Source organism: Corvus kubaryi, unplaced genomic scaffold (genome assembly GCF_017639235.1).
Source record: "Corvus kubaryi isolate FWS band 111438036 unplaced genomic scaffold, C.kubaryi_AGA036_p1.0 74, whole genome shotgun sequence".
Classification (NCBI taxonomy): Eukaryota; Metazoa; Chordata; class Aves; order Passeriformes; family Corvidae; genus Corvus; species Corvus kubaryi.
Window position 1 is genome coordinate 15,957,094 of NW_024582061.1, and position 24,452 is coordinate 15,981,545.

Here is a 24,452-nt window from a genome sequence, read left to right on the forward strand (position 1 = left end):
GAACCACTTGGCCTACATAAACGCACGCAAAGACATTTTACTAAACTTTTATTGTAAAAACACAGTTGCCCAGGTTTTATAAATAAGCCATACACGTAACATAGTTACGCTCATTCGATCTTCCAACACCAACGGTTTTAAAAACTGAAACAGGCTAAAAGAAAGACATTGGGTTTCTGATGACCAAGTTATATTTCACATGGAGCCTCCTTCCTCTGTCAGCCTCCAAACAAGATGCTGAAAGTACACAGCACTTGCAACACCCCCAGGAACTGACAGGGAGGCATTTGAGCCTTAAAAAGAGCTCTCACCCACTCCCCAGGCGTTGTCAGCCGCCTGTGTTTTCATGCTGTCTCCGTGTGCTGTGGGTGAGAAAGGAGGGGGCAGTTTGCATAGCAACCTCCTACACTCAGGCAGCTCAGCTGTTGTACCCTCCCAAAACAGCAGGGAAGGGCAAGCTGGGACTGCTTCCCTGTGGCTCACACCTCCACAGGCAGCCTGAAGGGAGACCCTTGGTGCTGTCAGGTCTGCACAGACATCTTAGAAGGGAGGAAGAATGTATAAGCAGATCCAGAGAGAGGAAAGACAGGTGCTGGTCAGAGCCATACTGCATGGTAGTGGAGAAAGCAGAGGAGAGAGGAAATTATGTGGAATAAGTGGGAGTTTAAAAAACCATAGGGCTAGATAGCACCTTTTTGCTTTTGCTTTCCCCTGCTAGCGCTGCCATGTAGTGTGTTGTGAGATTACCTATTCCTCATCTCTCCCCTGCTTCAGCTCAAACACCAAGGAAAGAGCCAGACAGATGAGAAATCCCACAAGCAAGGACAGGACAGTTTAGCAAGTTTATACACACACACACCCCAACTTTATGTATCCCACAGAACTGTTACGTCAGTATGAAAAAAAGAAATCTTGACATTTAAGTATTAAAAATAAAGCCCCACCTCCAGATCATACAAAACTTGTCAAGAGCAGGAAGAAATCTCTTGTATTCAGCAAGTCTGGGACCCGGCCAGGGGTCAGGAGCACTTCCAGACGCACACGGCCAGGCTGCCACCAAAGAACATGTACAGCAGGTTCTTCACCTCGTGAGTGATCTCAAAGCCAAAACCTTCCCCAATCACCACATGCCAGGAGGACCCAAATTTCTTGTCCATTGTTTCTTTGATCATCTTGGCAGCACTCTGGAGAATGTTAAGGAAGAGAACATAGGGTGAGATAAAGCAAGCAGGGAGGTTTTATGCAAATATCCCCATAGTCTTCTCCTCCCTTTAAGACTACTCAAGCCACGGGCAACAGGTATAGCAGCTGCACCACAGGAATTGGGAGCTCCCCAGAGGTACACACAAGGGTAGAACTGGTCTCAGCAGCCTCCAGCACAGCAGCTAGGAGCAATTAATGAACTGCATCACTTCTGCTGTTCTGCTTTAGATGCTGCTGGAGTTATGCTGGTTGCGGTGACCATGAGAGGAGATTCAGGTCACTAAGCTGCAGCTATTTTTACAGGAGTCCATTATTTTTCTCCAGGTAATTACCAAAACACTGAAAGTAGGCTGACTTTTAAAAGGCTCATTTCTCCCAGATCACACTCTGCTTGATCCAAAAAAAAAAAAAGCAGAGGAAGATTTTGAAGTGACAGGCGGTGCCCTGCCCATAAAGCAAGGTATGTTTTCCCTTTATTGTTGGTCCTAAAGCCAAATGGGAATACTTAACAGAATTTCATATACTCATCCCCAAAACAAGAGACTCCACACAGTTCTGAACCAAGCCCTCAGGACACAGGGCATTTTATGAACAGAGTGGAAGCATGTGTCAGGAAGTCAGGAAAAGCAAGGAGGTAAAGTTTGGGAGCCAGCACCACTACTAACGTCTACAAAGTGCTCTTACGGATCTTGCAGACCAAGGGAACTGAATCTGAGGTCCAGCCAAGCTCTTTGCCTCCTTCTACCCTAGCTCAGTGCAGAGAGAGAGTAATAGGATGTCAGGACCTGACTCTGCTCTGCCCTGCACTCTTACCCTGCTCCTGCAGGTGCCCTGAGCTGCAGTAACAGTGGGCTGCCTATTTTGGGAGGTGGCCAGTACCTCATTGTTGGTGGCGTGCTTCTCACAGGCCGTGACACACAGCTCCATGGTCTCCACGCGCATCTCCTCCGGCATGTCCGAGTGCTGGCAAGAGCAAACAGACAAGGCAACTAAGCAGAAAAATAAGAGCTGGACACAAGACAACAGTAAGTCGGTCTTACTTCTTCACTGGCTCTTTTGGAGGCTTAGACATAGTAAATATGAAAATGGCTTATTGCATTATAAGTGAACCATTCCTCCAGCCAATGAGGAATTCTTCTTTACCTACATGAAAACTAGCACTGTGCAAGCACAGCTTAAAGGAGGAGATCAAGACATTTGCCAGTTTTTCTGCTGTAAGATAAAGGGAAAGCATGTTAATACCGTTTTAGCCACAGTCCTTAATTATTGCTATATGAGTAAAAAGTTTAAATTACACAGCCTTTTCTGCTGCTGCTATCTGTCTGGCTACCAAGATCTTTTGCTCCAGCTTCTCTAGGACAAAAAAGCAAGCTGCATCCAAAACACAGGAGAGGGCTCCAAAGGCAGCGTGCTCTCAATCTGTTTGATGGATCACTTGCCCCAGGCTTCCTCTGGTTGACATGGGGAACACCAGTGCTATTAGATTTCCCTGGGAGAGGTCAAGGGCAGGGAGAAAGCAGCAGTGACAACCAGGATCCCTCCACAGGACCATCAGTATACATGTTCTCACAATAGCTACTCAGTGGGAGAAGGATAGTAAGAATGAAGGCAGATTTTCATATCTCTGACACCGGTAAATGTGTAATCCATCCCCCTCCTTACCCTAATCAGAGGAAAACTGTGAAGCCTTTTATAATCAGCCTCGTCCTTTTTTTCCTCCTCAGTTTCTTCCATGTTCCTTCCACAGAGAGTCCAGGAAGGGGAGGAGGGGCTGCCCGGAGTTCAGCAAAGTGCTACGGCACAGCCGGCTGAGAGGAACAGGGCTCTGTGCTCCTCTCTGACCGGCTTCAGCAGGAGGAGTCACTTCTTGGCTGAGAGGACACTGCTTCAACAAAAATAAACATGGGCAAGAGACAGATGGCTTTCAATTAAAACAATAGGCAAATGAAACTATTACGAGAATATCATGCTATCTCACTCGCCATTTCCGCAACACCACCTTCACACCCCACTGAGAGCCTTAGCTCATAGACCACTAATGCAAACAAATTATTAAACCGTATCGTTTTCCATAAGTGAGGAGCACAGCACTTCCCAGAAGCACCAATGGAGCTTAAGGGAAGAGCTGAGCCAAGGTACAGCTTTCAACAGAGACAAGAGAACAATATATCAGCTGCTACCACTCTTGATTAATTCCAAAAGGATTTTCCCAGGATGCTATTATCTGCAAGAGTTTCAAACTGCACACGACAAGAGAAGGGTAGGAGTATTTTAGGCACAGAATCTGCGTACTTGTCTGGATGGAAATGTTTAACAGGAACATCTTGGTCTCGTTTGTGCACTTGCTCCTCAGATCCCCGAGCATTTGCCAGCTGGGGAGGGCCATATGGAAAAACTCTGGACGTGCCTCAGGGCCTCATTACCAACCTGCCTCTACTCGGGCAACGCAGAGGCACAGCACTAACTGAGAGATTCAGAGCATTTCACCGCGGTCTTCCCTCTGGTTCTTTCACCCACAACAAAGCATCTTCCTCTCCTACCCAGGGAGAGCAAGGGTGAGCCCATATTAAAAAGAAAACGAAACAAACACGGTGTCAGGCGACGCACCAGTCATTTATGCCACGTACATGGAGCTGTTGGCTAAAGCACCAAGTCAGACACACCACCAACCCTCACATGGGGGGCCGCGGGACCCGCAGGTGTCCCAAACCACGACCTCCGCAGCACAGAACCCCCGCCTGGCTGGCACGACCCCCGGGAGCCAGTTCAATACCCAGCCCTAGCCCGGGGCGTGCCCGCAGCCACAGCCCGAGGGTGTGAGGCAGCGGAACGCGGCCCCAGCGGACCGCACACCCGAAGCGGCCCCGCCACGCCGGTCCGCCGCCCTCGGCCCCGCGGAGGAAGAGCTCGGCCAGCGGCGCTGAGCGGCCCCGCGGAGCTCCGGGCGCGGCCTCACCTGCGCGGCCGCCGCGGCCCAGCGCCGTTGCTAAGGAAGAGCCGCGCTTGTCATAGCAACGGGCGCGGGAAGTCCCGCCCACCTCGGCGTCCATTGGACGGAGCGCGCCGCTCGACGCGTCTGATTGGCTGCCTCCCTGCCGGCCGCCGCGCGGGGCCTTGGGGCGCTGGCGGCGGTGGGGTGGCCCCGGAGCGCCTGTGCTGTGCGGGCCCGGCCTCAGAGCCGCCCCGCCGCCCCCCAGCCTGATGTTTTCCTGACCTAAAACCCCTTAGGGGCCTGGTTCTACATATTTTTTCTTTTAAACAACAAGGATAAATATAAGAACAAGAAGCGGTTTGGGGCAATTTTGGTTTTTTCTTTAATCACAGAATCATGTTAAAAAAGCCCTCTGAGATCGTGGAGTGCAGCCTCTGACCGAACACCGCCTTGGCAGCCAGGCCATGGCACTGAGTGCCACGTCCTGTCTTCCCTTAAACGCCTCCAGGGACGGTGACTCCACCACCTCCCTGGGCAGCCCATCCCAATGCCCAGTCACTCTTTTTGTGAAGAAATTCCTCCTAATGTCCAAGCCGAACCTCCCCGGTGTAGCTTAAGGCTCTGTTCCCTTGTCCTGTCGGGTTGCTTGGGAGAAAGAAGCTGACCTCCACCTGGCCACAGCCTCCTTTCAGGGGACTGGAGAGTGATCAGGTCTCGCCTGAGCCTCCTCCTCGCCAGGCTAAACAATCCCAGCTCCCTCAATTGCACAGGACTTGTGCTCCAGACCCTTCACTAGCTCCATTGCCCCTCTCTGGACATGCCCCAGCACCTCAGTGTCCTTCCTGAACTGGGGGCTCCAGAACTGGATACAGTTCTCATTTTGTGGGAGAGGCAACAGCTCACATTTGCACGTCAACGGGAGTGTAAAGAAGAAGAAAATGAGACTGAGGGGATGAATCATGAGTTTGCAAACAGCTCCTATAGCACCAGCCTCCATCCCCACTGAGAAAATCCCCTCCCGCCCTCCATAGCTTTGTGCTTGTAATGTATGTTTGTTTTGAGGTTCTTCTTGGCTCTGGGCTTGCTACAAAACCTCTGTTGTCTCCGCACCCTGCTAGCCAAATAAGCCTCTAAACCAGGGTTTAAACAGCTTTCAGGGAGGTCCAGGGTTGTATTCATCTTAAATTAACAGAGATGGAGATCAGCAAGCTCCAGGATAACGCCAAGGGAAAGACTTCTGTGCAAAGCCCCAGCTGCTGGTGTGCTGCCTGGGTTTCCATCAGTCGCCATCCTTGTGTTGCAGAGTGGCTCATGGGTCTATTTTTCACGTGGTCCTTCTGGCTGGCGTGTGTTTGAAACATTCTTGCTGCTCGCTGTCTGCTGAAAGAAGAATTTTCTTTCCAGCTGTTTGAGAAGGAAAACAGTGGGGGAGGAACAATCTAGGCGCTCTCCTGTCCCTGCCAGCTCAGGAGTCCTCTTCCCTAGCATGAAGCTCTGCCCTGTGATTACAGGGAGAACACCTTGTTATCTCTTTAACAGGTTCAGCAGTGAATCCAGCCTCCTGGCTGTCCTTTGCCTGACAGAGCAGTGCTGGAGGCAGGGAAGCTGCCTTTGGGTTTGGAAAGACAAAGCTGCAGTGATCATTCATCTTTTCCTTTTCTGTCACTGCTGGTGGTGACAAAAATGAGGCACTGCCTCCTGTGCCGCTCGTTCTCCTACCATTCCTGCCTCCTGGGCTAATTCCCTCTCCTTCCTCTTTTGGGCCTCTTGCAATGAGGCAGGCACAGAGCTAAAATTGTCAAGAGACAGATAAAAGCTGGGAGATCATCATTTTTTCTTTGCAGACAAGATAATTAGGAAGAGAATCTCTGCGAGGAAGAAGATCTTTCCATCATCATTACTTTATCTCCAGGTAGCTACTCTAATCTCTCCAGGGACACGGCACTTTCAAGCACTGTATTCTTGCTGTGTTTTTTTTAATGCTTTAATCCCTGTGTAATTCACCCACTTTTACTACCAAGCAGCGAGTGTGAGCTGGTGTGTTTGTGTGCATGTGCCTCTGTGCGTGGGGCAGGGGGGAGCACACTTGTCTGAGTCTGGGTTCGATTAAACGTGTTTTGGTTCTGATCATTGTGACCCCAGGGAGCATTTCCCTCGGGGAATGCTGGGACTGCTTGTGAGGATTATTCATCAGTGGCTCCGAGGTGAGAATCTAAGGGAAAATGGCCAAAAAAAACCCTGCCCAAAGATAGGAAAAACAATGTTTTTGTGATTGTGGTGGGTGATACAGCGGGGCTGCAAGATAGAGATGCCTCACTAAGAAGGAGAGCGTTCTGCTGGCCTGCCTCCATCTACCGTGCCTTAACAAAATGTGAGCAGTTGGTTTCTGGACCCTCAAGTGCAGGGTTTCCAGAGGCTGCCTCTGTATAACTCAGCAAGCCAGTCAGAGCCCTGTTGAGCCAACAAAGGTTGTGTGTACTGGTCCTTTTGCTGCTGGCTCTGACAGCAGAGACAGCACGTCACCTGGTCTTTAGTTTCCAATACCAAGTGATCAGGTGCCCTTCTTAGGTGAAAGCAAGTCCAGAGCAAGGGTCCAATTCACCCCTGTGGATCTGTAGGGAGCTGGAATTGTTGCTTTGCTCCGGCTGCTCATACCTTATTTGCCACTAATCAGAGGTAGAAACTCTTTCATCCCTTTGTTTTCAGCAGCCACAGTGAAATGCATTGAAACAAAGTGCAATTTGCCTCCTGATGTGAGGGCATGTTGTACTCCTTAGCTGAACACAGAAAAGTAACCAATGACTGCAAAATATACATATATGGAATAAATATATTGCCTCGTGCTTTCTTTTAGCCGTCTTCATTGACCAGACAGCAGGCTGACTCTTCATCAGGTGGAGGACAGCTTTCTTTTCTTTCTCTCTTTTCTTACCTGCTTCTGGCCAGGTTTTGGGACTTCCCTGTTGTGCCTGTGGGCACAGGCTCTGCCATGCCCCATCTCCTCTTTATCTTTGTGATAAAGCAGGGAGGCTGGAGCTTGCTGTCTAGCCTGTCAGCCACAGCCCAGGGACTGGGCACCACTCACACCACCTTGGGTCGTAACAGAGGGCCAAGGCTGGGGACTTGGGTCACACCGAGGTCCGCCCTGCAGCTGCCCGAGGATGGTGTGGATGCAGCTCTCTGGAGGCAGGAGGATCGCTCAGGATGCCCCGTGGGAATGCTGAAGCCACATTTTGCTGGGATCAGAACCCCCACCACGCTGAGCTGAGGGAAGGCAGAGATGAGGATGCTGGTGTGCAGGAATGGGTGGCAGCCAGAAGCAGCTCAGCCTCTGTGCCAGAGAACAGGGCAGCTTGCTTTGGGATAGCTGGATCCCCATCTCTGCTGGGAAACATACGTGATGCTGTAGCTACTACCTCTAGTAATGACAGCTACTATTAGTAAGGTCTGTGCCGCAGCACTGGCAGCCGTGCGGGGGCTGTTCCTGTGCCAGATGCTCCGGAATCATGGCACGTTCCCTGTGCAAGCACTACACAACTCTTAATGAGCCTTCCTGGCTCTGGGAAGGAGCACAGGAGGCTCCCAGCAGGACAGGGATGTGGAAGGAGGCAATTAGGCAGTGCCCCATTGCTAGGGCAGAGCAGGTAATGGGGGCTTTGGAAGCCATCTCCTGGGGACAACTATGGGCTGGCTTGACCTTGTTTGAGGGCACCAGGAGGCTGACACACTGCAGGGAGCCATGAAATGCAAACTTTGCTGAGGTTGCAGGTATTGAGGAGCACAAGAGATCCCCAAAGCCCACTCTGAGGTCAGGGGTCCCAGGATTGCCCATGTCCCTGGGAGGGCAGAGCCTGCGTGGCCAGTGGTGCCCTCTGGAAAGAGGGGTAGGGCCAGAGGGGTTCAGAAATGTCAGTGTTTTCTTTTCAAACACAATAGTTAATAGCCATCAGGCCTGAAGGTTTCCTGTTGCCATGTTTGACTTGGTCTTCTTCACTGCAGGACAAAACCTTTTGGGAGTATGGGGTGGGTGGTATTTGAGTCTGGCTAAGCCCTTGGTAGCAGAAAGCCCTGCAGTGGTGAGTCCTGCAGATTAGGAAAGGAAATGGCAGTCCCTTTCCTCTCCTCAAAGTGTGCTTACAGCCCCTTGGCAGGGAGATAGAGGAGAGCACGTGGGTGGCATCCATCACACCTGCCTGTCTCCCACACCATCTCCTCTTGTGCCAGCTCCTGCTGAACTGCCATAGCCCAGCAGTGCCCCTGCCCTACACTGCCCACCTCTTGGGTGCCCTCCACCTTTTCCCCCCATCCTGGACATCCAGACACAACACAACCAACCAGCTGAAGCACCTACCACAACCACAAAACCTTCTGCTCTGCACCATTGTTAAAAATTTCCTTCTCTTTCCCCCCTCTCCCCCCCAAGGCTGACTTTGTTGTTCCTCATCTCTTCTGTGCACAACAGGTTGTTTTCCAGCCAGCTGCCCTTAGAGAGACGCGGGGCATCTCCTGAGTGCTCCTGGTTAATTTAGAAGCAAGCAATATGTGTAAGTCATTGTAATTACTCCTTGCAGCCAGCAACACTATTGATTTGTCATCTCCTCTACCTTTTAAGCCCTGTTGCAGGTTTGCAGCTCTTGCAAGGCTCGGCTTACCGAAAAGAAATGGTCTCATCTTGCTCTTCTCCTCCTCAGACAGGCAAGAAGCAGACATTGCTTCCTGCAGAGAGCCAGGGCAGGATGGAGATCAAATATTTATTTCTACTCTTCATTTGTGTCTCCCAACCAGTTTCTAATCTCTCCATAATGCCTTTGTTTCCTGAACAGCCTTATGTATAGGAATTTGCTGGAAGCTTTTAAAAGGTTTAGGAAAATTCTATCAAGTTTTCCTGTGTGTCCCTAGGTCTGCCTAACTGGCTGTGAACCTCTGGGGGAGAGGAGCTCACCCTGCAGAAGCTGTGCCATCGGGCTCCCCCCATTCTCCTGTTCCAGAAGAGATAGATCCACATCCCAGGAGCATGGCTGGATGGGGATCATGCCAGCATCATTTGGCAGGGATGAGGAGGGCAGCACCAAAGGCCCTGATCAAGCATCTCCTGGCATCCCCTTTGTTTCTGCTTTTCTGGAGAGGATTTACACACAATTTCAATGTGGGCTAGGTTTCCGGGCTCCGGAGGAGATGGGTGTTATGCCAATAGCCTACATCAGCAGCCAGGCTGTTTCCATCCTTGTTCATCCTCTTATATTTCTCCTGCCTTGGCCAGAAGCCCCAAGAGCCCTCTCACAGTGCTTCTGCAGTTTTGATGGAAGGGGCTTCTGGACCAGTTTCCCCTCCATTTAACCTCTGAGTTTATGATCCCAGCAATGTTTTTTAATATTTCTCCCTCTAAAAATGTTGTCCTTCTTAATTATGCTGCTGTTACTTGGGCACATGAGCAGATGTCACCTGTTGAACCCTCTCCTCTCAGTAACGGGGGTGTGAGCCTCCAGCTGAAGTACATACTTTTTCTTAAAAAAAAGCCCCCAACTTTGTGGAGATGTGCTGAAGGTGGGAGTGCCAGGCTTTCTTTTATGGCATTAAATAACCTCCAGAAGCAGAAGTGGGGGGGCTAGCTCTGACTCAGAGAGGAGATCCCACCAGCATGCCAGCAATGGGGAAAACTCAGTCCTCTGGCTTTGTGCTCTGTTTTCCCCAACTATTGATGAGGCTGTGCCTTTCCTAGGAGGAGCAGGACCCACTGAGGGGCAAAAGTACCATGCAGACCTGGTCACAAATTGTTCTACAATAGGAGCTCCAAGAGCCATGCCTGAACCATTGTGTGCCTAGCTAGATCAGAAACTCATTACTAGTACTTAATTAGATTTATACTCAATGTGAGTTCCTTGCTATCTCAGAGGCCACGATTTCTCACTCGCTTCTGCTTCCCTGTTGTCAGGATGAGGGTTCCTCCTCCCCCATCAGAGGTGTTTCCCCAGCCCTCATGCCCCACAACAGCAGCCTGTACCCCATACTGCTCTGCAGTGGAGTAGATCAGAGGTGGCCAGACTGTGACACCACCCCCCTGCCCCCCCCGGGGCAACAATACCAAACCCTTGTGATGATACTCCTGTAATGTCAGCGATGAGCCCGGCGAACTCCCTTCAGTGATGCAACCCTAAGCACCCTGGGGAAGGTCACCTCAGCTTGGGCTGGCCAGTCCCCTCCATCCCCCCAGCAACCTCGCACTGCGCAGGAGGCTCGAACAGAAAACATCACGTTTATTGTTCACCATCAGCTTTACAAAAGAAATGTCCCAACACGGCTGCACGTCAGGGGCCCTTTTCACGAACGTGCATTAGAGAAAGCGCGCGAGCGAGCGAGGGAGAGGGGGCAGCTCCTCAGGGTGCACGAAGGTCACAGTGTTCCCACTTGGCACAAGGGCTGCTCCCCATCCCCACCATGTCCCCCACCAGTGGGCTGAGCCACCCCAGCATCTCAGCACTGGCAGAGACCCTGGGCGGGGAGATGCGGAGTGGCAGGGCTGTCCCTTCTGCCAGCTTCGCCTCCCCCAGGGGTGGGGGCAGCTGTCACCCAAAGTGGGACTTGGGGTAGGGGGGAACACTGGAAGCTGAACACTGCATTGAGCAACCATGAGAGCCCCGAAATAACCCTCCCACCCCACCCCCAGACACACACACGTGCACATACACACACTCACATATCGAGATGTTGGTGACCACGCAATGTGGAAACGGCGTATTCTCAGGCACTCCACAGGGAAAACACCAGCCCGCTCTCTCACCCTCCCACTTCCAAGGCCAGTGGCAGCCCTGTTCCTGGCAAGGAGCAGCAAAAGAAGGGGACCGGGGTGGAACCAAGGGCAGTAGCCCAATCCAGTACCAAAAGACTGGAGGATGGATGGCAGGGCTCCTCTGACCACCACCATCCTCTGTCTCTCTTTTTCTTGCTTTTGCTCCCTTGGCAGTGCTGCACTCTTTCCCCCTCGGCCAGCGCTGGGGGAGATGCTTTGCCCCTTTCCCCCCATTCCCTTGGTGGCTGACCCATGCCCCAGCCTGGAGGTGGTGGGGAGTGCTCCCTTCCCTCAGCCTCAGAAGCCTGGCTCCCCTCCAGCAGCCCTGCCCAAACAGGCAACAGAGGCAGGGAAAGGGATGCAGGGGGGTAAGTGCTGTCCCACTGACTCTCTGCCATTCTCCCTCAGCTTCCCTGGGGCCACATTTAAAAAACCAGGGCAGCAGGAGAAGGATGGGGCTGGAGGTGAGATCCTGGAATGCAGGCTCATAAACCCAGACAGTGAGGTTGCTAGAAATAAATAAGGAAAGGGGATGTGTTCAGGTGATGCCTGTACCCTGGCACCCCACTGAGGCTGGACTGCACTCAAAGTAGATGGCGTTCTCCTTCCCACTCCCTGTTAGGTCTGACAAGGTGAGGACCCTCACCGTACCAAGGACAGCTGCAGGTACAGCGAGGTCCACCCAAAGCAGAAGTGGGGCGAGATGAGACTCAGGAGCCAGCCTGCCAGGAACGAGGACAAGCCACAGCACCAGCACAGGGACAACAGGGAGGCTTCCAGGGGCCCCTCTCCCTCCTGGGGCACCAGCACAGGGGCTCAAGCATTGCCCCAGCAAGGCTTACTGGTCTGTCTGGGAGGGGAGAAAGGGGCTCCCTGCTTTGGGGCTACCACCGGGCTCCTTAGTGCTGGGGAGAGGGCTGGGGGCCACTCATGCCTTCCTCCCTTCCTCGCAGGCAGCGAAGCCCGCCTTGCTGGCGCCTCCAAAGACCTCCACCGCCTGGTCATCCCACTGGATCACATTCCCTTGGAGATGGGAGCTGCAGTTAGCCAAGCCCAGGATCTCTGCTGGTGCCAGCATGTGGTCCCACACGCCAAACTGTGCCAGCTCTCCCACGAAGGCCTGTGTGGCATCAAAGCGGCCCCCCAGGGTGTCCTGGGAAAGAGCAGGAGAGGTGATTGGACAGGGATGGAGAGAAGAGGAGGAACATGCATCCAGTGGGCAAACAGGGCAAGGGGGAGAGGGAGAGGTTTGGGGAGAAGCAGAGCAAGGTGCTTGATGGCAAGGAGGGGAGGGGATGGATGCATGGAAGAGATTCAAGAAGACAAAGCAGGGAGGCCAAAGGGATAGGGAGAAGGAAGAGAAGGCAGTGAGCACACATGGTCAGCCTGGAGGTCAGATGAACAGGCAGGAGAGCCAACGCCCTGCTGAGCACTCCTGCCCATGCTGCCCCCTGCCCTCACCCCATTTAGGGGCTTTTCCCCCCAGCCAGCTCCCACTAGAGTGATGCTAACTGGCAGCTCTGGAACATACCTGCTCCTGACCCAGGATGACGACACCCTGAGGCCTGATGGCGTGCCAGGAGGCCAGGTTCTCGCCGGCACCCCGCTGTTCACCATCCTGATACGCCGACCACTTGCCATCCCGGGTGGTCCATGCCACGCAGATGTGGTGCCAGGCCTTGTCCTTCAGACTCAGTGGCAGCTGGGCAACCTTTGAGAGAAGAGCAAGATCCCGGTGCTTGGTAGGACTGCTGGGGAACCCCAGGGTCTCCCCAGCCCCTCACAGAGCAAGCAGCGCACCCCCATGGTGGTGGCATCCCAAAATCTACAGACATCCAGATGTGCTGCTTCTCCCTCTCAAAACTCACCCCAAAGAGCCATCCTCCCCATCCTCCTGCCTCCCACCACAAGCTTAGGGCTCCTTCCTCCCAGCTCCCCCACACCAGTGACCCCGGGAATATAATTTCCTAGGGTGACTGAAGCAGGGAAGATGAGGGCAGGGTTTTCTCTCCTGCCCCTCCTGCAACTGGGCTGACCTTGTCATTGATGAGCAGCTCCAGGGGGTTGGAACCCCACTCCAACAGCACGATCTCGTTGGCTTGGCTCTGGACAGAGTAGGAGAACGGGGTGCCAATTCCTGCCAGGGCCTTGGACTTCAGCCACATGCAGATGGTGAAGGCGTAGAGCTCCGGCAGGCTCTTCTTCATACGGGCGTACATGTAGTTGTTCTGCACTGGGATGGTCACCTTGAAGGCATCAGGAGGGCTGTAGCCCAGTGGTCCTACATAACAAGGGTGGGGAGGAGAGAGGAAGGTCAGCACCTGTAACGGGGATGAGGGTGACCCGTCCTGGGGCTCTCCTGGCGATGTACCTCGGGGTAGGAACCCCCCACCCCACCTCCATCCCCGCGGGGCAGGACTCACCGTGCTCCAGCTCCGTCACCCGGTTCTGGAGGGAGTTCAGCTCCTTCTCGATGTTGTGCTGCTGCTGGCTGCGGTCAGTGCTGGCGGCTTGGCGCTCCTTCTGCAGGGTCAGGATCTTGGAAAGGAGCTGCTCCTCCAGCTGCTCCATCTTGGTGTGGAGGGCATCACGGGCAAGTGCCGGGGCAGTGGGTGCTGAGCCATTGGTGCGGGCTGGCAGCTCCTGCTGCATTTGGTGGCAGACACGATGGAGGGAACAGGAGGGACAAAAGAGAAAATTCAGCACAGTGTCTCTATAAGAGTTTAAATAAGGACATGCCCAGCCTGCAGCACTACAGGTAGTGCTGGGATGACAGTCCCATATCCGCACTGGGGTCTTCTCCAAGAGCCTCCGGCTGACTTTTTACCTCCCCTCTCAGAGCCCCCATTGAGTTCATTACTGCGAAACGAAGCTTGGCTGCTCTTAATGACTTTCTGCTGCTTCAGAGGCAGAGCAAGGATGGGACCTTTGGGTCATCCCTTGGCTCTGCTCCTGCAGGCAGCCTCCCACGATGAGGAAATGATGCGGGAAGGACCTCAGAGCTCCCAGCCACTCCTGCTGCTCGTGAGGCTGCTTACCTATAGCCAGCACGTTAACATCACTAATGGGGCTGTAATCCTCTTAGCCCAGCTCAGCCAGAGTGTGGGGGTGTGTGCACGTGTGCCAGGTAGCTCTCCATAAGCCAACCTCTCCCAGGCCAACAGGATGCCAGGGAAAAGTGGGACTTGTGCCAGGCTGTTGTGTCTCTGGTCCTCAAGGCACGAACCATCACCTGGGGACATCAAACCTGTCTTGTCCCATCAGGGTTAACACTCAGACCAAAACTCTTCCCATGGCAAATCCAACACGGCAGCTGGTGAAGATGCTCCCAGCTGCTACTGCACACTGCAAAGATGCCAGATCCCACCTTACTGGGAGACCCCACCCCAGCTGGAAGAAAAGCAGTCTGGAAAGGAGAAGGTGACCCTTTGCCATTCTCCTGGGGTTTCCCTGTAAAAAGAACCCTCTTCTTTCCCCGTGTTCTTAGCACACTAGTGTCTCTGCCATGGGCTCTGAAAGATGACGACCACCTTCTCTGTGTTGGCAGACCTTCCCAGAGGTGCTGGAGCAGCCTTGGAGACTACTACTACTTCAGCCCTGGATATTCTCATGGCTTGTGCTGGCAGAACAGGGGGGATACCATCCCCGTTGATCTGAACAGCCTCCCTCCAGCCTCAGAGCTGGCCTGGAGGTGGTCAGCATGCTTATCTGTGATTGTAGCTTCCTGCTTTTTCTTCTTCCTTACATCCAGCTTCTCCAGGCTGGACAGGACCTGATAATCATGCACACAAAGCTGAAGGGGAGGGATGCCTGCCTATGTCACTCCTAATCTTTGCTATCCATCATAAACAACAGAGGGAGGGGAAGGCTGGAAGAAAGTCAGGTTTGGCTAGGCAGGATGCAACCTTGGCGGATGGGAACAGCAGGGAGAGGAAAAGCAAGAAGATGGCATTGGTGTGAGCACAAATGTACCCACTCTGGGCAGCAACATGCTCAGGCTACAAATAAAACGGAAGTTGTTATGCCCCAAGGTCTGCAAGAGCTGCCAGCAGGGTCTGCCAGGGCAAACCCACAGGTTCTGTGGGGAAAACCAACCTGGAAAAGCAAAACCCATCAAGAAAGGAGAGGTTGTGCTGGGGACATCTGCCAGCCCTGACCTAATGCCAGCTCTCGCTGCCAGCTTGCTCCGGCAGCACTGAGGACGCTCTGGCAGTGAGCAAAACCTCTCTGGGAAGGGAAAAAAGAGCATCCTACCTTTGATCTTTGCAAAATGGAGGGATTAGACAATGGGAAAGGGGCTTTAGCTCTTTTGCCTTTTTTTTTTTTTTTTTTGGAAGGGGCCTTGGGGATCCACTGGATGAAAGGCAGGGTAGAGATGGCAGGAGGGAAGGGAAGTGGAAAGGTTAATTCTCATCCCCCTGGCAGGGATAATTCCCACCTGAGGCTGCCTGCGTTTCTACCCAAGCTGAGCTGGCTGCGTTGGCAGGAGGCAGCACAGGTGGGATGATGTTGCCTTTGCCTCTGTGGCCACATCCCGTGTGCTCCAAGAGCTTTTCTCATCCTTTCAGGCCGCCTGGCTACCGCGGAGGCTGGCACGCTCCTGTCTGCTGCACGCTTTGATTGCTCGAGCTGCGGGTTTGGAGCCTACGTCCCTGCTTTCATGCACGGCTCCATCTGTTAATGACGAAAAAAGAAAAGGCTGGGAAATTTTGTCACTCTCACTAGCCCCTGATAGCCTGCCCTACATTAGTCAGTAGTGACTGAGTACTTTTTTTTTACCCCCCTCTTCCTCCTGCTTTTCTCCCTGCTGCTATTTTCTTCCCTCTGTAACTTTTCTCCCTATGGCTTTTTCATTTCTCTGACTTCAGAGCGTCTCTTCCTGATGCTTCCCTCTGTGCACACACACACAGTGTCTTTCCCCTTTCATTCAATTTCTTCCCCCTTCCTGAGTTTTTGTCCATCCAGCCCTTTCTCCAGCTCTTGCTGGTCCTTCCAAGTTGGCAGCCAGGGCACCAATAGCCAGAGCCACATGGTCAATTGAATCATTGCTGACCTCATGTTCCTTCTGGAAAGGGGTTGTAGCCAGTACAATCATCTGGCAGAGCTTCAGGGCCATCCCAGCAAACACCATCCATATCCCTGCAGCCAGACAATGACCGAAGTCCCCATTTTACCCCATGCAGCCAAGTTGTGCTGGATGCCAGGCTGGGCTGCATCCCCAAGCCATGATCCCCATCTCTGAGCTGCTGCTCGAGCATCTTTCTTACAAGGCAAATCATTTGCAAAACTATTAATGGTTGATGTGCAGCTGTTATTTACTGGTGACCTTTGGGGAGGGGAGGGGGGGAAGCGCCTTCTCCCTGGCTGTTCGGCAGGCACCCGGCTTTCCATCTGCCGCCGCACAGGCAGCAGGGGAGTGGGCAGCGGGTGTGGGGGAGGCTTGTTCCACGCTTTTTGGCCACCAGAACCAGCAAAAGAGATTGAAAGATGCCAGGTAATATTAATCACGTTGAATGTCAGCGGCTGGCAGGGGGTGGGGAGGGGGAGGTGGGGGCAGGGGGCTGCGGCAGCCATGCCAGAGTGTGCCACTGGGGCTGGAGCCCTCAGTCAGCAAATGCACTTTGATTTACATAAGGAGATCAGAGCCTCATTTACTAATGCACTGGCATTAAAATCTGGTAAAATCTGGTAAAATCTGGGTGCTGCTGCTCCCCCTCAGCCACCAGCACACCTTGGCTGCTGGGGCAGGGCAGGCAGGAGCACGGAACATGACCTGCAGGATGCAGCCCCGGCACATCCCAGGGATCATGATGCTCAGCTGGGTGCGTGCACACAGCAGACCCATTCTGTTCCTTGACCCATGAATCCTTCCAGCCTGCACAAAACTCCTCAGTGGCTGCCACCCTGGGATGCTCACTGCTGCAGGACAGCACACCTGCTGCACCGAGGTTTCTTGGACGCTGCCACCTCTTTTAACCCAGGCAGGACCTTGGGGATCATTAAACTCCAGCAGGGACTGGAGTAGAAGACAAACAGGGATGCATCAGCTTTTCCCCCTTCCTCACAAGGGAAGAGCTCACTGTTGATCCTGTCCCCCTAAAACCTCACTCAGGGGGGCCTGGGACTGTCACAATTTGGGTATTTACATCCCCACACTGCTGGAGATGCAGACAGGAGGGAAGCAGCTAGGTCACTACCATTCCCATTCCCTTACCCGAGGGTTCCCTGCCAGCAGCCAGGTCACCAGCCACAATGGCACAGCCACGTACCAGCTGAGGAGCAAGCAGGCTGTTGCAATTCCACCAGGTCCCCCCAGCCCATCAGGCTGTCCCCTCTCCTGCTCTGCTCTCCTGCAAGGGATGATGGGGAGAAGGGGGGCATCTGCATCTCAGCACAGCCCAGACAGCCAAGGTGATTCTCTCCCTGCTCCCTTTCCATTTGCAGCAATAACCAGAAGCGTGGAAAAGGAGCACCTGGGTCTCTCGGCTCTGTGTTCCAAGATGCACCTGAGTGTACAGACATGAGCACGTGCTGAGAGAAAGGGGGGGACCCTCAAAACCAGGATGAAAAAGCCTAACTAGGCTGCTGTGCATGAGGAAAGGATGATCAGTGCCTCGGGTGGCATTAGGAAGAGGTGAGGGAAGATGTGGGAATGCTATGCTGCTGCTAGCCCAGCCCCACAGAAATGACAGGGGACAAAGAGCGAGACCGTGGGGGCCCTCCCTACATCCTCCCCTGGGAAATCCTTCTGCCATGCTGACAAAATTAAGAAACAAATGCCTTAATAGGTTTTTCAGTACACGAATAAATCTTGTTATGCCTTACAGACGGGGCTGAGAGTGCCCAGATTAGATCAGCAATCTTCCACCAGCCCCCTCCCCGCAGTCCCTGCTCTGAAGCATCCAGCTGTAATCCCTGCTGGCAAACCTGCCTGGAGACTCCCTGGGATGCAGCCTTCCCAGAGCAGCTCATGGCATTTTGTGTCAACTCTCTTCTGAGACTAAGCCACCACAGACTTGGCAGCATTTCCTCTCCTTCCCAATGGATTTTTCAGAGTCTCCAGCACATGGGGGCCACCCCGGGACTGTCCCCATCCAGGTCACCTTTTGGGATGATCATTGCCACCATCCAGGATAGCTGTGGAGGTTGAGAGTGCCTCCCATGTCATCGGGTACCCCAGGAAGGCTCCCAGGGCTGACAGGTAGAGCCATGTGGGACAGAAGAGTGCAGGTACCCCACCATGAAGTTTTAGGTGCCTGCTCCTGGGGTGGGGTGCGAGGCAATTCGGAGAGGGAGGCCACAGGCAACCATCACTGGATGGCTGAGGTGTGACCAGGAGGCTCAGCTGGCCGGGCTGCAGCCATCACAGGGGTGTGGTGCACACGGGTGACACTTTTCACCAGGCAGGAGCAAGCCCCCTGGCAACACAGTGCCCTATTTCCTCACCTGGCAGGGCTCACTGAGGCTGCTGTGTCTCCCCTGCAGAGTATAATTGGGACCCTCAGGCCCCTGGCAACACAAAGCTGAACATGTTTTGTCACGTGTCACTTGGCTTCCTCATCAGTGTGTGCAGGAGCCTCGTCCCAGCATCACTTCAGGCTCCCCAGACGCGTGTGAGGGCCTGCTCCAGCCCTTGTGAGCTTCACCCTCCTCCTCCACCCCAAACCTCCCACCATCATCAGAGACCCCAGGAGAGGGCGCAGGGCAGCTCATGGGTGGTGCTGCCCCTCGGAGAAGGGGGAGAGCATGGCTCTATGGCCTGATGCTCCGCAAGATCTAAACTGATATGCTGGGCACCATCCCACTGTGCATCACCTGGTATACGTGTGCAGGGACTTATTTCCCCGCTTTATTTCTGGGTGAGCATACCTGCTGCGTTTTTCCACTGATGGAAAATCATTTGTTTGGAGCTGCAGGGGGTTTTCTGGGGGGAGGGGATCTGTCCCTCCCTTTGGCTGCATTTGGCTCTGGGCAACGTGTCAGACAGGCTGCACATCCCACCCTGGCAGCTCACAGGTGCTTCCTCTGCTCTTCCACCTCTTTTCCTTCTTGTGTGCATGTGTTTATTCGCCTTTCTCTGTTTCTATTCCTGTTCATATCTCCATCCATTACAATAACCCTCTCTCCCAGTCTCATTTCTCAGCCTGTGACCTCAGTGGCTCTGAATTTCCCATGTGTTGCCTGCTGCTGCTGTGCCCACGTGGCTGCAGGGAGGGGGGCAGAAGGGCAAAGCTGAGGAGAGGGACCCCTTGGGGTGCTGCATGACCTCCCTCCTAGCTCCACACTCCAGGGAAGAGTGGAGAGGGCAACAGGGAACTGAACAGGAAGATGAGAACGTTGAGGACTTGCAGGAGGCTCCTTGCAGGTGGCTCTGACACCTGACAGACCTCAGGGAACAATTCCTGCCTGGAGCAATTCCCACAGGGAGAACAGACAACTCTCCTCTTGCAGCTCTTACGTGCCAAAACCATTGCCACAGCCATATCCTGCAAAGTCTGCCAAGGGCCATGGGACTGCTGAGCCCATATCAGCCCAAATAAATCAACACTCATCTGCACTCTGTGATGTGCCCCATGACAGGCATCACGGGACAGCCTTTGGTGCCACTGGCTTGTGGCTGAGCCAGGGCTGAGCCTGCCCAGCACACGCTGTGCATCTGCTGCAGAGTGGGGACCAGGGGTCTGCATCCCAAGTGCCAACAGCCCAGTGCCACAGGAATGGGCACAGCTAATGACTCCAGCTGTGCCCTTCTCTCTCCAGCTCCTGTGGACCATGTGGGAAAAGGGTGCCAGGCTCACTTCACTGCACTTCACTTCGTGAGACATCCCATTCATAGCCATGGAGGCATCAGATGGGATTTACCTTTTTGCCAAAGGGCAGCATCTGGCCCTGAGCCTGCATGGAGGGAAGAGAGGGGGGCTCAAGAGGAGGGCTCCCTTGCCCCTGGGCAGAGATCTCAGGAAAGAGCAAGGCAAGGACAACCTTCCTGAAGCCTCATGAGGGGGATGAGCTGGTTCGGGGTGCATGTGGCTGCAGGCCTGGGGAATGGCACGTGTGGGAGCATCACCCCAGGAGCAACATCCCCCGGGAGCATCCCTCACAGACCCCCCAGGAGCATCTTTCCCTGGAAGCACCATCCCCTGCGAGAATCCCTCCCAGATCCCCAGGAGCATCCCTCGCACCTCTATCCGGTCGATTCGGTCCTGGAGGGTGCGGACAGCCTCCTCCAGCTCCCGCACGGCGGGCGGCTCGTCGGGGGGATGGCCCATGGTGCCGGGGTGCGGGGCGGCGCGGAGCCCGGCGGCGGCGGGGGGCGCGGCGGCGGGGGGGCTCCGCAGGCCGCCCTCGCAGCGGCTGAGCTTGCCGGTGAGCTCCCGGATGGTCTCCTGGTCCATGCGGATCCGCTCCTTCTGCTCCAGCGCCGTGCGGCGCAGCTGGGCCGCCGCGCTCCGCAGCGCCAGCAGCTCCTCGGGGCCGGCGGCGCTGCCGGCGGCGCTGCCGGTGCCGGTGGCCGGGCACTCGGTGCTCAGCGGCGTGCAGACGAAGCGGCTGAAGAGCGGCGGCCCCCCCGGCAGGCGCGGCCCGGCGCTGGCCAGAGCCTCGGCGGGGCCGTGCAGCGCTCCCAGCCCCTTGTCGGCGGCGGGCAGGAGGGCGGCGGCGGCCGAGTCATTGTCGGCGGCGGCGGCGGGCGCGGCGGTGCCGGCCGGGTGGACGCTGGCGATGATGCAGATGATGGCCCCCAGGAAAGCCAGCATGCCCGCCGCCAGCAGCACCGCCAGAAACTTCAGGGTGGCAGCGGCGTGGGGGGCCCGAGCCCGCGGACGGCGAGAAAAAAAAGCGGGCGGGGATGGAGAGGGGGACGGACGGGCAGCCCGGAGGGAGCTGGCGGGGAAGGACGGTACCGGCAGCAGCACCGGCGCCGGGGCCCCGCCGCGCCGCGCCGCGCTTATATGTGCCGGGCGGCGCCGCCCGCACCGCACCGCACCGCCCCCGCCACCGCCCCCGCCCCGGCCGTGCCCCCGGCCGTGCCCCTCTCAGTGACCCCCCCTTCCCGCTGAGCACCCTCCTCGGGCTGCAAGGGTGACGGTCCGAGCGGTGGGAGGCGAGCGGACAAGGGGACAGGAAGGGGAGGGAGGGCACCCCGGGGGCACCCGGGGACGGAGCCAGCCCCGACTCGGGCTCGCTGAAGTCAGCCCGGCGGGAGCCTCTGGCGAGAGGATGCTGCTCCGGCACAGCCCAAGGGAGGATTTCCCCCCTGCGAGATGCCTAGGCTGGAAGTAAAGGGCCCCTTGACACCCCGAGGGTGAGAGCCTCGTCATCAGTCATTCCCCGTGATGGTCTTTCGGGTCTTTTCGTCCTTGCCTTTCTCCTAAAAATTAAACTAGCAAACCTTCTGGCTGTCTTGCTCTCCCACTTCAGACAGAACTGTTGCAGAGAGCTGCCATGGGATGCCTCACCCTCTGCCCCTCACACCCATGTTATCCATTTGGGAAATAAATACACACGTTTCATCTTGCCCACCATCACTCTAGTCTGAACTGCTCATTAACGAGCTACTTGAGACAACCACTTTCTCCTTGCTCCAACAGAAGCTGTGCCATGCCCTCTCCTGTTCCCCAGGCACACTGGGGCCTTGGCGATGCAGCCCTGCTGAGAAAAGAGGAGCAGAAGAGGGAAAGTGAACAAAATCAATCTCAAACTCTACTCAGTAATGGCAGGAAATCCTTCCTAGCCAGCAGGGAAGCAGAAGCATGTGTGTCTAAAACAGCCCCAGTGCTGGGTATGAAACAATGGTAAAAATTACATCTTCTTTCCCTCCAGGCACATTTGAGTGGATAGCAAGGGAGCCAGAGCTACAAAGACTCCTCGAATTCGGCTCTGTGGGAGCAGGGAGGGGAATGTTGTTGACAGGGTACAGTCACCCTTTCTCCCCACAGAGTGCATTGCACCCCAGCCCCTCAAAACCCTCACCCTGGAGCCAGCAAGATCTGCCTGACTTGTGGTGTTGTAAGGCTGGGGGGAGGAGGAGAGGAAGACAGATGGGGTGGTTCAAGGAAGAGGGAGAGATGAAGGGAATGATGAGGAGGAAAAGTGGAGGTGGACATGGAGCAGGCTGAGCAGGTGGATGTGAAGAAAGCCCAAGCAACAGGCATCTGGCCCTGGTGGTGAGGCCAGTGAGCACTCTGGGAGGGTGAGTGCTTGGTGTGCTGGGACGAGTGGGCAGTGGCGTGGGACGGAAACAGAAGCCTGCGCCCCGTGACATGAAGGGAGCCCACCTGCCTCCAGCCTGTCCCTTGCTAACCGTGGCAGGGGATTGCACCCTGCTGCGTCACCCCCGCCTGCTGCACGCCCACCCTGGCAGCGGCCAGGCGGGAGTGGATTTGAAAGGAACCCACGTGAGTGCTGGACCAGCCCACCCTACCCCACAGTGTGCAGATCAGGGTGGGAGGGGTATCCTTTTACCTGCAGCCCTGAGGAAAAAAATGCCGTATGCTTCTACAAAGCTTCTTGCCAGGGGAAGTGATGCTGTGCTGGGGACTTTGCGCTGTCCTGAACATCCAGATTTCATTACCAAAGGCTGCAGGATCGTGGTGGCAAGGTTTATACCTCTGGCTGATGCCGCTCTGGCCGTGAGGGGGAGGGTGAGCCCCTCTACAGCAGCCCGGCCCCACTCAACCATGCTGGGATGGGGAAGAGTTGGGTAATGCAGCAGGGCAGGGCTCACCGCTCCTACGGTCCCGACCTGTCCCGCAGCAGGGACCACAACTTCTTCCCAGAGACAAAGAGGTGACAAAAATAGATTTTCACAGGGGGTGATGACTCAGACTGGTGAGTAGCCAACGCAGCCTCCCTGTCCCATGAATTACAATTCAGAGATGCTCGGTGGGCAGCCGGCCCTGCAAGGACGCGATGCTGCTGAAACCCTGCCCTCCTGTGCGTGACAGGGTGGGGGAAAGCAATGTGAGGCTTTGGGAAGCTTTTGGTTCCTGTTTTGAACAGGATTGGTGACAGAAGTTAGATTTAACAAGAGCTCATGGATTCAGCCCAGAGGGACTGGGAGTGAGCAATTAAGGGCTTTTCCTCCATCTAATTAACACCCAAATGGTGTCTGGGGCTAGCAACTGTCCCCAGGGGGTGGCTGCAGGCAGGGCAAGGCGGGACAAGGGGCCACCCTGCTGTGCCCTCTGGATGAGAGGGACGTTTTGGATGGACTGCTGGCTTGAGGGGAAGGTCACCTGCTGCTCCAAGGCTGCCCTGCATCCAACCCTCCCCGCAGGAACCACGCAGCTCCATCCCGGCCAGCATGAAACCCTGGCCCATTCATGATGCTGAGGCCAGCACGATGGTGGGGTGAGGGAAGGGGAGAAAACTTTTCCCAGGGGAGGTAAGCTGATGCCTCTGAGGCGGGGGATTCCCTCCTCCTGGGTTATCATCCAGCTGAGGAGCATCCCTAGGGGCACCCTAAGGAGATGAAAGGGCTCCTCTGCCACTGCCACTCCATGGACTCAGCTCCACCATCTCCTTAGACCAGGAGCCTTCAGTCCATGTAGCCTGGGGATCTGCAGGTTCTACAAAGAATGGGAATAATGGCTTCTTTCATTTCCAGGTTTCTCAGCCCTGCAGATGTGACTTGCATCACCTTGCCCTGTTACTGGGTCTGCTTGCACCAGTGTGCTGGTGCAGGACCTCATTGGATGTGTCCAGTCAGGCTGGGGTCTGTCTCTCCAGCCTTCCTCCTGCTCTGGAAAGGATGGATGAGAGTTGGCTTCATTTGGTGTTCTCAAATCCAGCCAAAAGTCCACTGGCTTCTGAGCAAAACCAGGATGCAAGGACAAAGGAGGAGGGAGTGCTGGCCTTGCGAGTGTTTCGGCACGCAGCAGAGGCAAAGTGAGCCTGATGGCATGACATGAACACCACCTTGGCTGTGCTGGCTTTGGTGGGCAGCACTCCCTGCTGCCAGCCATGTCACCACTGGAAGAGGCTCTGCTGTGGCTTTCCAAAACTCAGACACTGCAGAAGTATCTCAAGGCAGCAACTCTCTCCAAGGAACACCCAGCTCAGCCCAATCTCTCCCCTCCAAGTGAGACCACACCACACCACACCATCCTGAAGGGCAGCACTGAGGGTGTTTTGGTTGAACCTGTGCCCAGACACTGCCCTTTCCCAGTATCCAGGTGTGCTGCCTTCCTGCCCTTCTCTCCTGCGTGCCTGAAGGGCATCTCTGTCCAAATCCCACTCCCTTTCCCCACCACACCTCCCACCACCAGCACTTCCCCCTGGAAGTTTGGCTGAGCCTTTTTATGCATCTGCTACATGTTAGATGTGATGGGAGTGAATCTGGGGCTTCTAATAGACACAGGGAGAGGATTTTTCATTGTCTTTCTTAGATCAGTTTGTCATAAAGTGCACTTAGGCACAGGCTGTGGAGTTGGGAAAAGCCTAAAGCACTTTTCAGCCACCAAGTGCTAGGTTGTACTCTGATCTAATTTCATTCTTAGAAGAAAAGGATGTGGGAGACCCATGGGAGAC

The 24,452-nt window shown here is 55.0% G+C and overlaps 2 protein-coding genes across 6 annotated transcripts; both read right to left on the bottom strand.

The window, feature by feature from the left end:
* Positions 1–31: 31 nt before the first annotated feature.
* DNAL4 (dynein axonemal light chain 4) lies at positions 32–4,235 on the bottom strand. Of its 5 annotated transcripts, none has more exons than XM_042050986.1 (4): positions 4,160–4,235; positions 2,866–3,085; positions 2,083–2,166; positions 32–1,184 (listed from the first exon to the last, which is right to left on the bottom strand). In XM_042050986.1, exons 2-4 carry the CDS (start codon positions 2,935–2,937, stop codon positions 1,020–1,022), a joined length of 321 nt encoding a protein of 106 aa, XP_041906920.1. In that variant the 5' UTR covers positions 2,938–3,085; positions 4,160–4,235; the 3' UTR covers positions 32–1,019. The 5 variants fall into 5 exon arrangements, with proteins under 5 accessions (XP_041906920.1, XP_041906918.1, XP_041906917.1 ...); XM_042050984.1 differs by having other exon boundaries at positions 2,866–3,088; positions 4,160–4,197; XM_042050983.1 differs by lacking the exon at positions 4,160–4,235 and adding an exon at positions 3,631–3,797.
* A 6,134-nt stretch (positions 4,236–10,369) lies between these two features.
* NPTXR (neuronal pentraxin receptor) lies at positions 10,370–20,878 on the bottom strand. Its single transcript, XM_042051274.1, has 5 exons — positions 20,105–20,878; positions 13,346–13,568; positions 12,959–13,203; positions 12,454–12,633; positions 10,370–12,075 (listed from the first exon to the last, which is right to left on the bottom strand). Exons 1-5 carry the CDS (start codon positions 20,675–20,677, stop codon positions 11,851–11,853), a joined length of 1,446 nt encoding a protein of 481 aa, XP_041907208.1. The 5' UTR covers positions 20,678–20,878; the 3' UTR covers positions 10,370–11,850.
* Positions 20,879–24,452: the final 3,574 nt, after the last annotated feature.

What these genes read in the sequence shown, in the direction of transcription:
- DNAL4 (XM_042050986.1), bottom strand. Translation starts at nt 2,937, where the DNA reads ATGGAAGAAACTGAGGAGGAAAAAAAGGACGAGGCTGATTATAAAAGG. An exon ending in ACAGTTTTCCTCTGATTAGG is followed by an intron (nt 2,167 to 2,865) that starts GTAAGGAGGGGG and finishes TGCTCTTGCCAG; the next exon opens with CACTCGGACATGCCGGAGGA. An exon ending in AGCACGCCACCAACAATGAG is followed by an intron (nt 1,185 to 2,082) that starts GTACTGGCCACC and finishes AACATTCTCCAG; the next exon opens with AGTGCTGCCAAGATGATCAA.
- NPTXR (XM_042051274.1), bottom strand. Translation starts at nt 20,677, where the DNA reads ATGCTGGCTTTCCTGGGGGCCATCATCTGCATCATCGCCAGCGTCCAC. An exon ending in ACCGAATCGACCGGATAGAG is followed by an intron (nt 13,569 to 20,104) that starts GTGCGAGGGATG and finishes CACCAAATGCAG; the next exon opens with CAGGAGCTGCCAGCCCGCAC. An exon ending in GGTGACGGAGCTGGAGCACG is followed by an intron (nt 13,204 to 13,345) that starts GTGAGTCCTGCC and finishes CTTGTTATGTAG; the next exon opens with GACCACTGGGCTACAGCCCT.